This window comes from Centruroides sculpturatus, unplaced genomic scaffold (genome assembly GCF_000671375.1).
Source record: "Centruroides sculpturatus isolate CEXI.00-Female unplaced genomic scaffold, Cexi_2.0 scaffold532, whole genome shotgun sequence".
In the NCBI taxonomy this organism is placed as follows: Eukaryota; Metazoa; Arthropoda; class Arachnida; order Scorpiones; family Buthidae; genus Centruroides; species Centruroides sculpturatus.
Window position 1 is genome coordinate 60,065 of NW_019384733.1, and position 16,213 is coordinate 76,277.

Here is a 16,213-nt window from a genome sequence, read left to right on the forward strand (position 1 = left end):
AGTGGTGCATTAGTACCTCAGTTTGGTGACCTGAATTTAAATATACTCAACACAGATACAACAGAAACTAATGACAGTGATGACGACAATAACTACAATTCCTTCACAAGCGATGAAGATTAAAGAAAAATGTTAAAAATAAAGACTGTTATATGTATATAAATTCAATTGTGCTACGAATAACATAGTGTGATTATTAAGTTATAAGTTATCTTGTAAAAATTTCTTGTTAAAACTTTATGGATTTCGATCTGTATGATTACATCAAAAATTCTTTGTCAACTGATTACTAAATGTATTACTTTAAAATTATACCTGTTGTATATTTAATATTTCATTAATGTAATAAGTATTGCATCCCATTCTAAACTGTTATAACTGTAAATATGTATAAAATTATTCAACCAACCATTCGAATTCCTATTATGTAAGCAAAAATTTACTGTTTAATAATGTAACCAAAACTGTATTTATCCATTGTGTTCAATTATTATTTATTTATCCATTAATATGTTTGTATATACTTTGATGCAAAAGATATGCATCCTTCTGTTAATTGCATCTGTATGTAAAAATGTTACTGTTAACTATTTGTATTCCTCTGTAAATATTGTTTTAATAAAGGCGATGCGGGCGCCCATGGGGTCCTGTGGGGGCCTTATGGTTGCTTATTTCACACTTTCCTATCTTCCTTTATTTCCTCTGCTCTCTAACTCTTACTTTCTTTTACTCTTCCTTCCTATTCATACAGGGGTAAAGTTTGCACTAAATTGCAGATAGCCCCTCTTGTCTTTTATTAGAATAGAATAGAATAGAATGACTTGTTACTCCACATACGGTGTTCGTGCAATTCTTGCTCATCTATCAATAGTCACTATTGAAATTCCAGTTTGTCGAAGACTCTGATGAAAGGCTGCAAATGTATCCTTGGCTGAATTAATTAATTAGATTATAAAAGGTATTAATTTAAAATATATTTAATTTAAAAAACTCGTGTGAAGAGTAAACGAATTTAATTACTGATATATTGTACAGTAAAACTTAAAAAAACGAAAATGACGTCACTTTGACATTAATTAACAATCTAATTAAACTTCAAGTCAAAACCGGCCGTTTTATTCAGGTTTTTCCCTCTATTAACCTGTAAAATTTGGCCAAACATCTTTGAAACACCCTATATAATTTGAAGACCAATTGAACTATAGTAGCCTAAATACAAATATCCTCATCACAAATTATTTTACTATAAACGAACACCACACAACTTAGACGAAACTATAAGTTAATCGTGAATTTAAAACTTACATATTATTGATTTATCATTAATCCAGTTATTATCCAGTTTTCTATGTTATCGTGGCAATATTTACACATTATAAAGCGTAAACAAGTATAAACAAATAAACATATGATCGTTTTGCATTTATCAAATTTGCAGGAATTTGTTGATATAATAAATATTTTTATATAAGCTATAATAGTAAAATATAAAAGTTTTAAATGAAAGATATGTTACCTGCACCGTATTTATTTTAAATGTAAAAACGATCTATCATTATTATAAGGGTTACTATACTTTCAAGAATCAAAATCGGAATAAAAAAAATTCTGAAAAAGAAAGGTCGGGAATCTGCTTCATTTTTATTAAATGTTGATACATTTTTGAAACAACTAAAACATGATTTTGTAAATTAAATGTAGACAAACTATGGGAAGCGGAATAGGGGAAGGCCGAGAGTCTTGGTTGGAACAAGTGGATGAATATCTGAAAGAACGTAAGGTGTTGAGCCAGAAAGACAATGTGAGGACGTGTGCTAGAAGAGAAATGATCGAGTCTGAAGCAAAGGAAGTGTGTCTGGACAGGAATCTGTGAAGAAAGTTGCTCGATAGATAGTTTGCAAGATTGTAGTCTCCTTTTGTCTGCTTCTCACCCTTTTCGGATTATAAGCGTGAGGATATGTATGTATGCATGACAAAGAATTACTTGGTATCCTGAATCCGAAGTAATACAAAGTCAAAAAATCTAAAATTTCTGTTAGTAGTTTCTGGGTCTGTAACATTTTTCGTCAATGAATGTAAAAACGTTTGACAANTTGTAGAACGATAGAAGACCAACTTTCCTTTTCGTAAGTTAAGCCTTATTCCACGAATTGTTAAATTATTATTCTCGAATTTGAAGCTTTGTAGTCGTCTAAGTAATTGTTGTCTTCGAGATTCTCACAAGACAACACAGAGTTCTAATCAATTTTATACGTTGCTTTATCTAAAGATGTACAATCGCAGAAATGTCAGCATGAAAAGAAAAACAGTATAAAATTTTTAATTAGGAGATACAGAGAATTCAGTTACAGAGATGTGTATATAATCTCAAAATTTAGACTTTCTTTGTTTGTCCTTCTTGAAAAAGGAGAGACTAACGGATGAAGTGATGCAACACCACGAAGGAATGGGCGTAGGTGCACGCATTCCAATAAGTGTCGCTGCAAGTTGAATCTCGAACGCGTCTATGACGATACGCTTTGTGGACAGATGGGCTAAGTGTCTAAGCCAGTGTTTATCAACCTTTTTCTCATCACGGACCAGTAATTATATGTGACTATGAATTATGCTTATTTGGAGTTACTGTACGTAACAAAGTATACACGGTAACTCTAGATTACTACTAAAATACCATCCACAATCAATACCAGCGTCACATACGATCAAATATTTTTTCACATTATGTATAATGTTACAGATCAAGTTATAAACATTCACCAGAAAATAGTTATTTGATAAGTAACTGTTATGATGATGATAACGTTAAATTATTTATAATAAATATTTTCAAATTCCAATACATTATTCATGGTCTAAAATATCAATAAATATCCTGAAGCATTTATTTAATACAGTTATATACAGAAAATAATTTGTTTCGTCATCAAATAAATAGAATAAAAGTTTAATTAAGGGTTAAACTCTTTAAAAAAGAGGATTGTATTCTTTCTTTTAGGTAAAAAAATACGTTCGTATTTGAATTTATAATAAGCATATGTAAATTAGAACATAAATTTTATTCGAATTTTATTACAATGTTTATTTTAAACAAAAAACAGCAATCATTCTAAAGCTACTAATATCTTAACTTAAAAGCTCAAAAATTTCTTTGAAAGTTTTAGATTAAATATATTAAATATTTAATCGAAAAATTTTAAACTCTTGTCTAAGAAAAAAGTAATGGTTATAATGAATTGCCTCATTTTGAAAATTCAGAGAAATTTTTAAAGTTTTGTTGTAGCATGAAGAATTAATCCTAGTATTAGATATTACACTCGCATATAAATCTCTTATTTTAACAAAAATCAAGTCGGATTAAGTTAGGATTAAGTGTGAAAATAATCATTCAATACACAGAATTTCATATTTTTTACTGTAATTACGTGAGAAAATATTTGTATTATTTATTTTAAAAAAATCTTTCTATTATTAGAATGTCAAACTTTTCCATGTTTTTATTTACTCGAATTGAATTACATAAACAATATAATTATTTTTAACAATGTTTACTTAACCTTGGCAATAAAAGTATTTAGCTGGTAGAAAAGATAGTACTGTATTTGAAATGCTTGAATCTAATGTGATAATTGACTATTGAATTTTGCGATTATAAATACAGTAAACATTTGACGTCGTATTAAAATGTTAATAATTTCATTACAACTCCACGTACAAATACTGTGTACTAAAACTAAATATATCAAGTTTGAAATTAGATTTATGTAATTTAATTAAAATGTAAGCAATTCAAATCTATATTTTATTTGATTATTTCATGCAATCTCAATAATATAAGAATTATTTTTAGCTCTTTTAGCCCCGTGGGCACTAAGTGGATCTTTTCCCCAGGCCCATCGTGGGTTCAGCCCGACAACCGAGTAACAAGGAACAGGGTCCTACGTATCTGAAACAGACTGCCCATGAAAATTTCCTGAGGTCGCACCCGCGGATTCGATCCAGGATCTCCGGAATAATAAGTAGGGACCCGGGATCCAGATCCCTACTTAAAAATTTTCCTTATTTATTGAAAAAAATAAAAAGATAATGAATTCTTATATAAATTTTTGACTTATAAGTCATAAGTTTTATATAAAATTACTAAAACTCTCAAGTTTTGCTAATTAATTACATTAAAAATAATTTATATTATATATCTTCAATTTGCGATATAATATAAGCTTTTTTATTAGTTTAGTTTATTTTTATTAAAGAAAATATAAGAAAAAGAAATTATTTTAATAAAATAAAGAATAAGAAATTTACCCAGATAATGGTTCATAATTTTCGTTTTCCTGTATATTTTGAATGTCTCTGCGAAGACAAGAATCAAACGTAGTTGTAAATGAATCAATCATTTTCTCATCGCAAAGATTGATCCGCGAACCTTTGCTAATGCCGTAGGCTCCTAACAACGTGACTGTTAAAACATAAAAATAAAATATCCGTCTCCTTCATAATTCTAACTGAAAAATATTACACTAACAAGTAACCAATATTTTCTTCGCATTATTTTAATATTTGAAATATTTCATTTCAAATATTAATTAACAATTACTTATCTTCTACCTCTAAACTGTTTGCGCTTAAAGTATGAAAATATTTAAGAAATTGTTTAAAATTATATAAATTTATTGCATTTAATTAAAGTTGTAGACTCACTATAAACTAATTATATTGTTCTTTTATCAAATATTAAATTATTTAAATGTGCTATCAAGCAATTAACATTATTAACTTTTTATAAGTATAAAAGCTATATTAAGTTATAAATTTACGAAAAATAATTTATTCTTTTAATTTAAAAATAAATAAATATAGTACCTGAATATAAAAGCAAGATTGACAAGATAATTGTTGAGGAGGCTGTATCCATTTTATTACAATTGTGACGATTGACGGATGTGTTTTATTCTATTTTATCCATTTCAGAATATCTCGTAATAATATCTTTTTAATCAAAACAAGTTATATTATATATGAAAAATTAGGAGTTATAACTCGACTGGAATGGCAAAACTTTTATATATTATTGTTTTATGTTAATTCACATGCGCAATATCGCGTTATTTAGGTTCAAAAATAAATATTTTTGAATTAAATATTGATCATCCTATTGCAAATCGTATATTTTTTGTTATACGTCATAAACATGTATCCTATATCCTTTAATCAATTTACTATTTTAATTTTAAATGATAAATAAAACAGCGAAAATGTTTGACTCTTGAAAAATATAAACAAAATTTCACCAGATATTCTTTTACGATAATGTCAAGAAAATAACTTATTTTATTCTAGTATTTTCAAATTATAAACAGAATGTTTCAGAAATATTTGGCCAAATTTCAGTCTTATAGACGGAAAACTTGAATAAAAAGTCGGAGGCTTTTTTTTTTAATCTGAAAATTAGAGAATTGTTAAGCGTTAAAGTGTACTGACATCATTTCCGTTTTCAATTCTAACTATGTAATGTATCAGTAATAACGCTTCATCTGTAAAAACGACGATTAATTAATATTCCCCTTCAGACACCATTGCAAAATCATATGTGAAGGAAAATCGCGTGGCGCAAGTACTTGTACTCGCTGTATATGGTATCGACACAATTCACAAAAAACACGCCATACACTTGAATGATTGGAGCCTAGTGTTCTAGCTATTTGTCTTGTACTAAGTTCTTCACCAATGAGGCATGCAATGTTTAACTTTCGTCACTTGTGGCACTAGTGTCAGGTTGATGTATACTTAACTTCCGATAGTGAGTAAATAGTGGAAACTAAACGGAAAGTTTTAACAAACTTATAAAAACATGGACTTAAAGAATGTAACAGTTGCTAAATTACGAAAGAAATTAAACGAATTATAGGACGGACAAAAACAGAGCGTTTAGAAAGGTATACAAGCTTAAAATAACAAGTATAAACTGATACAGTTGTTGGCTTTCGTTTTCGATCTTGTGACAGAATTATGAGGGCAACACAGTGGCGTAGCGTGGGTGTCAGCCTCCCGGGGTGGAGGAAAATTTCGCCGCCCCCTTATTTAGGTATCTCAATTTAAAAGACTAAAATTCAGTTTCGTCACAGAATAAGTAATGAAAAATTCCGTGCTCATTTCAATCGGTCCGAATCGTAGGTGCGACAAAAATATGAAATGAAATGGTTCAAATTTTTACAAGATATTATTATTTATTGTGAAATTTTGCCACCCCTGCAGCCCCCACTACGCTACGTCACTGGGGTAACCCATTAGTTTTAATTACTCAACTTCAATTTGTAATATACTTTTGAAATTTAACATATAATAATAAACACAAAGCAATGTTAAAAATCATTGTCATTAATGTTTGATGATATTTAAAATAAGCTGTTTTTGAAATTAACTGCATTTTTAAATGTAACAATGTAATTATAAGGAGGCCATATTTTTGGCAAAATTCATATAATTTAATATTTAGTTGGACCTCCTTTCATTTGAATGACATCAAACACACTATCAGGCATAGTTCGAATCGAGTTTTGCAATTGTTTCACTTCATGTTTTCTCAAGCATCCATAATTGCTAATTTTAACTGGTTTACTTAATAATAATGCTTGTTTTGACTATAAACTATTTTTGTTATTATACTTCATAAATTTTCTGTTGGGCTAAGGCCTGACTTCTAGAAGGCTACTCTAATACAGTACTTTTTTTATGTTTTCATTAATAAACCAAATCATATTTGATTTTGATGCATGGATTGTAGCATTGTCTCGTTGAAATACCCAATTACTTCCACTTAAAGACCCAAATGCACTTATATTATTTTTTAATATATCCTGATATACTTTCCCCATCGAATCCAAAAGCATCAAAAACCATTATACTATCACCTCCTAATTGACTGCTCATTCTAACTTTGGCTTTTCTTTTCACATCATGCCAGTAATATCCATAACTATCTGGTCCGTCTAAATTTTATTTTTTTATCAGAAAAAACTTTTTTTCACTCCTTGGTCCAGCTCATGACAGATTTAGCCTATTGAAGTCTTTGTTGCTTGTGAACAGATATCGAGTTAGGTATTACTTTCATTTTTCAGTATTTTATGTTGTTATCGCGAACCTAAATTTGTGTCCCATCATACGATATGTCTGATGGGACATAAATTTTGATAATTACCAGCTACTTTCTAGTAGATACAAAACAACAATTAGCAGCTAAGGAAGAAAACCTTTTGTTTATCCTATCAGTTAATTTTTTCTTGCATCCGCTTTTCTCCATTTTCCATAATTTTATTGTTTTGTCTATACATTGGCCACAGCAATTTCAGAATGATTAATTATTGTAGCTATTTCTCTGAAACTTTCAGGCACCTCGTAATTCATATATATTTCAAATTTCAGCTTATAAAAGTTCACTATTTCTTGGCATTGTGTTATTAGTGTTTAAAANTTAATATTTCATTAATGTAATAAGTATTGCATCCCATTCTAAACTGTTATAACTGTAAATATGTATAAAATTATTCAACCAACCATTCGAATTCCTATTATGTAAGCAAAAATTTACTGTTTAATAATGTAACCAAAACTGTATTTATCCATTGTGTTCAATTATTATTTATTTATCCATTAATATGTTTGTATATACTTTGATGCAAAAGATATGCATCCTTCTGTTAATTGCATCTGTATGTAAAAATGTTACTGTTAACTATTTGTATTCCTCTGTAAATATTGTTTTAATAAAGGCGATGCGGGCGCCCATGGGGTCCTGTGGGGGCCTTATGGTTGCTTATTTCACACTTTCCTATCTTCCTTTATTTCCTCTGCTCTCTAACTCTTACTTTCTTTTACTCTTCCTTCCTATTCATACAGGGGTAAAGTTTGCACTAAATTGCAGATAGCCCCTCTTGTCTTTTATTAGAATAGAATAGAATAGAATGACTTGTTACTCCACATACGGTGTTCGTGCAATTCTTGCTCATCTATCAATAGTCACTATTGAAATTCCAGTTTGTCGAAGACTCTGATGAAAGGCTGCAAATGTATCCTTGGCTGAATTAATTAATTAGATTATAAAAGGTATTAATTTAAAATATATTTAATTTAAAAAACTCGTGTGAAGAGTAAACGAATTTAATTACTGATATATTGTACAGTAAAACTTAAAAAAACGAAAATGACGTCACTTTGACATTAATTAACAATCTAATTAAACTTCAAGTCAAAACCGGCCGTTTTATTCAGGTTTTTCCCTCTATTAACCTGTAAAATTTGGCCAAACATCTTTGAAACACCCTATATAATTTGAAGACCAATTGAACTATAGTAGCCTAAATACAAATATCCTCATCACAAATTATTTTACTATAAACGAACACCACACAACTTAGACGAAACTATAAGTTAATCGTGAATTTAAAACTTACATATTATTGATTTATCATTAATCCAGTTATTATCCAGTTTTCTATGTTATCGTGGCAATATTTACACATTATAAAGCGTAAACAAGTATAAACAAATAAACATATGATCGTTTTGCATTTATCAAATTTGCAGGAATTTGTTGATATAATAAATATTTTTATATAAGCTATAATAGTAAAATATAAAAGTTTTAAATGAAAGATATGTTACCTGCACCGTATTTATTTTAAATGTAAAAACGATCTATCATTATTATAAGGGTTACTATATTTTCAAGAATCAAAATCGGAATAAAAAAAATTCTGAAAAAGAAAGGTCGGGAATCTGCTTCATTTTTATTAAATGTTGATACATTTTTGAAACAACTAAAACATGATTTTGTAAATTAAATGTAGACAAACTATGGGAAGCGGAATAGGGGAAGGCCGAGAGTCTTGGTTGGAACAAGTGGATGAATATCTGAAAGAACGTAAGGTGTTGAGCCAGAAAGACAATGTGAGGACGTGTGCTAGAAGAGAAATGATCGAGTCTGAAGCAAAGGAAGTGTGTCTGGACAGGAATCTGTGAAGAAAGTTGCTCGATAGATAGTTTGCAAGATTGTAGTCTCCTTTTGTCTGCTTCTCACCCTTTTCGGATTATAAGCGTGAGGATATGTATGTATGCATGACAAAGAATTACTTGGTATCCTGAATCCGAAGTAATACAAAGTCAAAAAATCTAAAATTTCTGTTAGTAGTTTCTGGGTCTGTAACATTTTTCGTCAATGAATGTAAAAACGTTTGACAAAAAAGCAACCAGATAGAATTGTCTGATTACTGCAAAGCTTTGCCTCAGACATGTACGTAAATGATTACAGTTGTGGTCCAATTACACGTCAGATAATGACTTCAGGGTATCTTAAAATTACTTCAGTAGTCTATCGTATATTCAGTTTCCTATAAAAAGGCTCCGCGAGTTTTTTTTACAGAATACTGAATAACCTATACGATGTGGTTAGAATTTTCACTCTTGAGTTCCAGGTGTGCTTGCACGATGCATTCAAAAGATATTACAAAGTGCTGATGGAATTTGAGAAAGGCCACATCATAGGACTGAGAGAATCGGGATGACCGTTTCGCCGAATTGCCCGCCATCTGGGCCATTCTGATGTTGAGGAAGCGGATATACAAGGTATGCCAAGGCAGGCAGGTTTTGGAAGCACCAGACAAACCATCAGTACTTACTTAAAGTTAATTTAGATAGAAAATTATAGATGTTTAAATGCTGTATATAATACTGGAATATTTTTTCGCGTAGCAAATTTATGTAACTTTCATAATGTTAAACGATTGATTACATACAGACAATTACTGAATATATTTCAATTTATTAAATGCTAAATTGAAAAAATAGGTAATTTGTCGAAAAGAGAACGACAATAAAGCAAATACTTTTAAAAAATTAAAATAAAATCCTAAAACTCAAAATTAAAATAATTCATTCAATTTATAGTGAAAAGTTCCAATAATTTAATATACGAGGGGTGTTCAAAAAGTATCAGACCTTTGGTCGGCAAAAATACATTTATTGATTTTGAGGTACAAAACCTAATCCCCTTCAAAGTAGTCTCCTTGATAATGTATACACTTCTCCCAGCGCTCCTGCCATTGCTGGAAACACTGCTGGAACGCATCTTTTGGAATGGCCATCAGCCGGTCCTTCGCATTCCGCATGATGTCTTCTCTTGACTAAAATCGGGTTCCTTTTAGCGGCATCTTCAGCTTGGAAAATAGCCAAAAGTCACACGGACTCATGTCGGGAGAGTACGGAGCGTGACGAACGACAGGAATGTTATGTTTGGCGACAAAAGTCCGAATCAAATGCGCAGAATGGGCGGGCACATATCATAATGGAGCTGCCAAGTTTTGGATGACCACAGATCCGGTCGTTTGCGTCGCACAGCATCACAAAGATGACGAAGGAGCTCCTGGTAGTTCTCCTTTGCGATGGTTTGGCCTTGTGGTGCGCACTCACGATACACCACCCCACGGGAGTCGAAAAAACTCAACATGACTTTGACATTGCCGCGCTGTTTTTGGCCTCGAGGATCGTCCCCGAAAACCTGCTGAATCTTGCAAAAAATTTCATGCAATATCGCTGCTCACGTTGTTGTCATTTTCCAACTTAGTGGAATCCGACGAGCGCTCACTACACGTCCTCACTCATAGGCCGACTGCCAGCGACTGACGCTTCCTGCAGGCGGGAAAAAATTCAGGACTGTGCATGACTGTCCCCTCCACAACTCCACCGAAAGAGACCTCCCGTGCATCATTGGTTTACGCGGGAAAAATAAAGGTCCGATACTTTTTGAACACTCCTCGTATATATTAAAATTTTAATTCAATTGCATTTAATCGTCGATATGTTCTGTTAATCGTCGATATATTCTGTTTATCTTCAATTGATGAGTAAATTTTGTGGATCTCAATGTTATTCTCTTAAATGGCAAATCACTTACAAGTTGTTTTCTTGACACCATGTTAAGATATAGCATTGGTATGCATGATATGTAGTGGTTCGGTTTTACAACGAAGCCAGATCACAATTTCTTCATTGCCTCTCGGCTTCAAAAATCTCTTGACGATTCTGTAGGCGAACTCTTAGCCTCCTCTAAAATGTGCAAGTTAAAAAGTCATTATGTTTAAAAGTAAATTTATTATTTTTCTTCGAGTGAATTCATTATTTATTCAACCATATTTTTTTACGAAAAGAATGTAAAACTTGTGACGTCAGATACATATAAATCTATCGCCCGAAGTTCGTTGAACAAAAACTGCTACAGCGTCTTAAAAACCTGTCAAATGCATAAGAAACGTTTGTCTTTCTACACACAACATTATTAAAATTTTTCTTAGAAATGTAAAAGGTGTTTCTTTAATTTTTAGAAGCAAGTTTTATTATTGAATAGAACTCTCTTTAATCCCCAAGATTTCTTATAATTCAATAGTTTATAAAATTGTTGCTGTGAAATCGATACAAACTCCAATATAATTTTGGCTTTTTTTTATAACTGTCTGCCCTGTGGGCACTTAAATGGCCTCTTACAGTAAGCCCATTATGGGTTCGGCCAGGTGGTGAGGGACGGGGACAGACATATCTGGTCGGATCATCCCCCAAAAAATTCCTGGGGATTTTACGACTCGTCCGGATTCGATCCCGGATCCCCAGAGCGGTAGGCTGTCATCTGGCCATCATATAATTTTGACTTTTAAACGATCAGTTGCTCATGTAGACATGCCATAGGAAACTTAACTTTGTAATTTAGTACTTAAACACTATAGGATCCATAAATTTTATAACAAAATTTATTTCAAAAATCAAAATTCACGGAAACAAAGATAACATACTGTACAGTGGTGCGTGGTACTTCGAGGTCCACCAGTGTCCAAACGGTTGTTCCCTAAACACTGGGAGCTCGGTCGTGGGTTCGCGCATCGCCAGGACGGGCTGGCCAAGTAGTGTTTTCCGGGTTTTCTCCACGTCTGTAACGCTTGAATAGGGCCAGTTACCCTTAAAAAGACCTCCCGGCAGGCCTCCCCTAGGCAGATCGCGCAAGTGTTGCGTTGCCATAATTAAATAAACAAGCATGGTATTTCGAACATTATTTCATTCACCAGTACAGTGTAATGTAAATAAAACAATTTTAATCTATGTGACTAAGTTTCAGTAATCTTAAATGTCAGTTTAATAAGTCCTATTAATAGAAATATGCACTGTACTGGTGAATGAAATAATATTTGAATAAATTAAGGACATTAAGTACCATTAAATTAATATGCCTCAGAGTTTGAATGATTCAGAATTGGCACGGCATATTGAAAAAATTAAAGTCCGATCAATTTTACGTTTCTCGCTGTTATATATAACAGAGGGAAACTATGGCAATCGGTCAAAAAATGACCCCAAGTTTTTTATATTTTTGGGACCGAGATCTTGAAACATCTAGAAATGGAAAAAATAGGGATGTTTTTATATGTAGCTTATAGATGTTAGTGTGGGGCATGATTTTTTCACTCTCTTTGAAGCTTAACTCCTGTACTTTGCGTCAACATTTCTGAAATTTTGCATCAAGATGTTTATTAGTGGATTGATGCTATAAAATTTTGGTTAAAGGTCGACAGGTGGATAGATAAAGCGGGTCACATATAGGGTCAAACTTAAATGACAATTTTACTCGTTATTAGCATTTATAATTTATATATCCCATTCCTACCCTCAAAGTTAAATTTTTCCATTTTATAATAATGAAAAATACAAAGTTTTTAATAAAATATAAATGGCGCCACACACGCAGTTTTAAATGTTGACAGTTAAGTAACTTGTTGCTGGATCTTTAAACTGAATACATTTTATAGTTAAAAAACACAGTATACTAAATGTGAATGCAGAAAGCAATAAATGCAATCTAATAGCCACATCACATCAAGAAAAACTACTGTATCATATATTCTATTTACTTGTAAATTATCTTAATACAGTACATTTTAGAAAAAACAAAGTGAAAAATATATGTATACATTTATTTTACATCTTTTAACATTTCAAACTTCTGAATTATTATTTTAAGTCTTTTTGTGATTAAATAAAAATTTTAACAACAAATTTCAGAAGTTTTTATTTAAAATTTTTATTCAAAATTATAACTGATGAATAATACTTTTGATTTAAGAAAAAAATAAATAACTTGAATAAGCTAATAATGGGCTTATTAAGTTAAATTGAATAATTAAGAACAAATTAACTGATTGTCTCAATAATCAGTAACATTTATTCAAAAATTAACATTCAATAGAAAAAAATAGATAAACTTGATTTCATTATAAATACAATGCACTCTTGGCAATCTGAATGAATTTTGTTTATTTTTCTGTTAGACGCTAGAAGAACCAAAAGAAATCACAATTTTTTTAAAACAATGAATTTATAAAATTTATATCTACTACACATTTTAACATAATGTGTTCATGCCAGATATAGTACTGATAAGAAATTTTCAAAAATACTTATTTGATCAGTTTGGAACTCACCTAAACTGATAATAACCATGATTTGATAACATTAAGATTTATTAATTATAATTATTATAATTAATTTCTATATAATTCATTCAGTATTGTTTATCTACCACCAACTAAATGGCATTATGCTATAGATGCTGTTAAACTATTGTACTACAAACAAATGATAACAATGATTATCATTTAAAGAATTAATTAAGACAAAACAATAATTGATAACAATTGCATGTTATCAGTTATATGTTAAGGCTGATAGCATGAAGAGAGCTTAAAAAGGCCTATTTATCTGAAGATTATAATAAAATTGTGAGTACAATAAACAAAGTTTTTACAATGTATTTTGACTTGTTTTGGGAATTGCTAATTTTAGTAACATTATAACTGATAACATTTTTTATGATTACAAAATAAAAATACTGTCTGTATATATTTTATATACTGTAAACAAAAGAAACATACTATATACATTACTCTGTAGTCTTTTTGACTTCCTTTTCTTTATACATAATATTGCTTATCCAAACAATCTTGTATCATAATTAATAAGATTTAGCAAGAGTGCACTGTACATACAATTATTTATATAAAATTTATAAAATTTCATTCAATTTAAAAAAATATATTGTATATATAAATTTGTTGATTTTATTTCTTATATATTTTATAAATAAGCATTTAACAGAAATTTATCCGTCAATTTTACGTGTAGCATTCAATACCTGATATATATCATTTAAACAGGATTCAATACATTCTGCAAACTCTCTACCATTCCTATATGTAGAGTAAGAACTCACAGCACATCCTGGTAATTCATCATGAAAACCATAGGCAACACCATATCCATCTTCCACTACTGGACCAAAACCACCACCACTAAATGCTGTTCCATATAATGTGGATGTTGATAGATGGAAATGATTGGCTTTGATATAGGTAGAATCTTGATATATTTCTGGCAGCTTTTCCCCTTTCTTTTCAATGTAATACTTCATTGCAAATAAATGTCGATCAAAACCTTGACCTACATAAATATATAAATTATTATTGAAACACTAATACTAAACATAAATTATTGAAATATTTTGTCTGTCTATTTTTTTATTGTAATTAAATGAAAACAAACATTTTATTTTTAAAGTTTTATAAATATTAATTACTTTATAATGTGGCTACATGCCATATTTAAATTGTATATTTTGTATATAATTGTATTATTTTATATTGTATATTCTCTGCTTCCCCTCTTTCTGTCCTATTTGTCTACCCTTCCTGGAATGTTCTCGTTTTCACCTTTGCTTTGGTATGTGGATGACTAACCCCAGAAACAAAGAAGTGGAATGCAGCCCTGAGGGGAAGGGGGCAAACACATGGGTCATTCTGAGGCAGAAACCTGAAGGAGAGAGAGCGAAATGGAGTCTCCCCAGTACGTTTAGCATCGTATCGTAGAGACGAGAACCTTGGAACTGAGAAATAAAGAGAAATTAATTGTGAGGAACAAGATGCATCAGCCCTTCAAACTATTATCTTGGAGATTGACAAAAGAGAAGTTAGTCACCAACCCAACAAGACATCTCATCCACAATCCCATACAAGTAGCATACCTCATCAAGTTTTGGGTACCCTCTTTTCATTCCTTACTTTCATTCTCTAAATTTTCTAATAAGCCTTCTTTATTCAATAGTTGTAAGTAATAATAAGAATCTAGTTTTAATTAATATAATTTTAAGTAATTGGATCATTGTGTCAGACAAAGGACTACACATGCGCATTCTTTGTTGGGAGACTATATTGTACAGTGGTTGAATAATTAATTGTGTGAATTATTCGGTGGGTGTAGCATCGTTTTTATCCTTAGAAACCTGTATCATAACGAGCGAGTTAATAAAATTATTGTATTTTCTTTTATTTATTTTCAATTTTGTGTCTTTGTCTCACTCGTAGATTTCACAATAATATTTTATAAAATGAAAAATTTATTTACCCATTGCTGCTTCTTTTGTTAACTGGTTATGAATTTTGGAACAATCATTTAACATTGTTCTTAATTCACTGGGTGATGGTTTGTTTTTTTTCTTGGTAAATGCTTCAACACATGTCTTTGTTGCTGTCGTTGCTGAACGCACTGTCTCTGTCCGACCATGTTTAAATGCTGAAGTACTACATGATTCATAAGTTGCTGGTATTTTATTGTTTTGCTTGTAAAAAGCCATCTGAAATAAAAAAAATAATTAAATTTTAAAAAATTTATGGTTTCTCAATTAGAACAACATTTTAATAAAATTTTAGCATTGCTTGAATGTTCATGATTATACTGAATTAACAAAAGTTAAATAAATTTAATGATATTTCAAGAATAAGCAGAATAGTAAAAATTCTAAAGAAGTAAATACTGTACTAAAATTCAAGAAAAATAAGTTAGCATTTTTTTTAAATGTAAAAATAATAAACAGAAAACATTTCTGTAAAATTCATGAGACTATTACATTAATCTAATTAATTAAGAGTTTATTAGTGAAAAGTTTCAAAAAGCAAATATGACCAAAACTTTTCAAATATTTAAAAAATATTTAGATTACAGTGCTTTGACAAACTGCACTTTGATAATACTACTAATTTCACACTTATAGCTTTAAATTCAGTATACTTTGCAGTGAAATACAGCCCCAAAATACATACCACCACCTAAGATGCAGATCAAAAAGATT

General features: G+C 30.5%; 2 protein-coding genes across 2 annotated transcripts in view; both read right to left on the reverse strand.

Moving 5' to 3' along the window:
- LOC111628241 (dentin sialophosphoprotein-like) overlaps positions 1 to 5,002 on the reverse strand; it is a 19,207-nt gene extending 14,205 nt beyond the window's left edge. Inside the window, exons 1-2 of the mRNA XM_023371991.1 lie at positions 4,861 to 5,002; positions 4,303 to 4,456 (exon numbers count right to left, since the gene is read on the reverse strand). Of these exons, the coding sequence (XP_023227759.1) occupies positions 4,303 to 4,456; positions 4,861 to 4,912 (206 nt within the window). The 5' untranslated portion in view covers positions 4,913 to 5,002. The remainder of the gene's footprint in view (positions 1 to 4,302; positions 4,457 to 4,860) is intronic.
- An 8,116-nt stretch (positions 5,003 to 13,118) lies between these two features.
- Positions 13,119 to 15,724, reverse strand: LOC111628232 (carnitine O-palmitoyltransferase 2, mitochondrial-like; the record flags this gene model as incomplete). Its single annotated transcript, XM_023371976.1, has 2 exons — positions 13,119 to 14,529; positions 15,490 to 15,724. Coding segments are annotated over 2 exons (573 nt in total), but the record flags the coding sequence as incomplete, so codon positions are not given.
- Between the last annotated feature and the right edge of the window lie 489 nt (positions 15,725 to 16,213).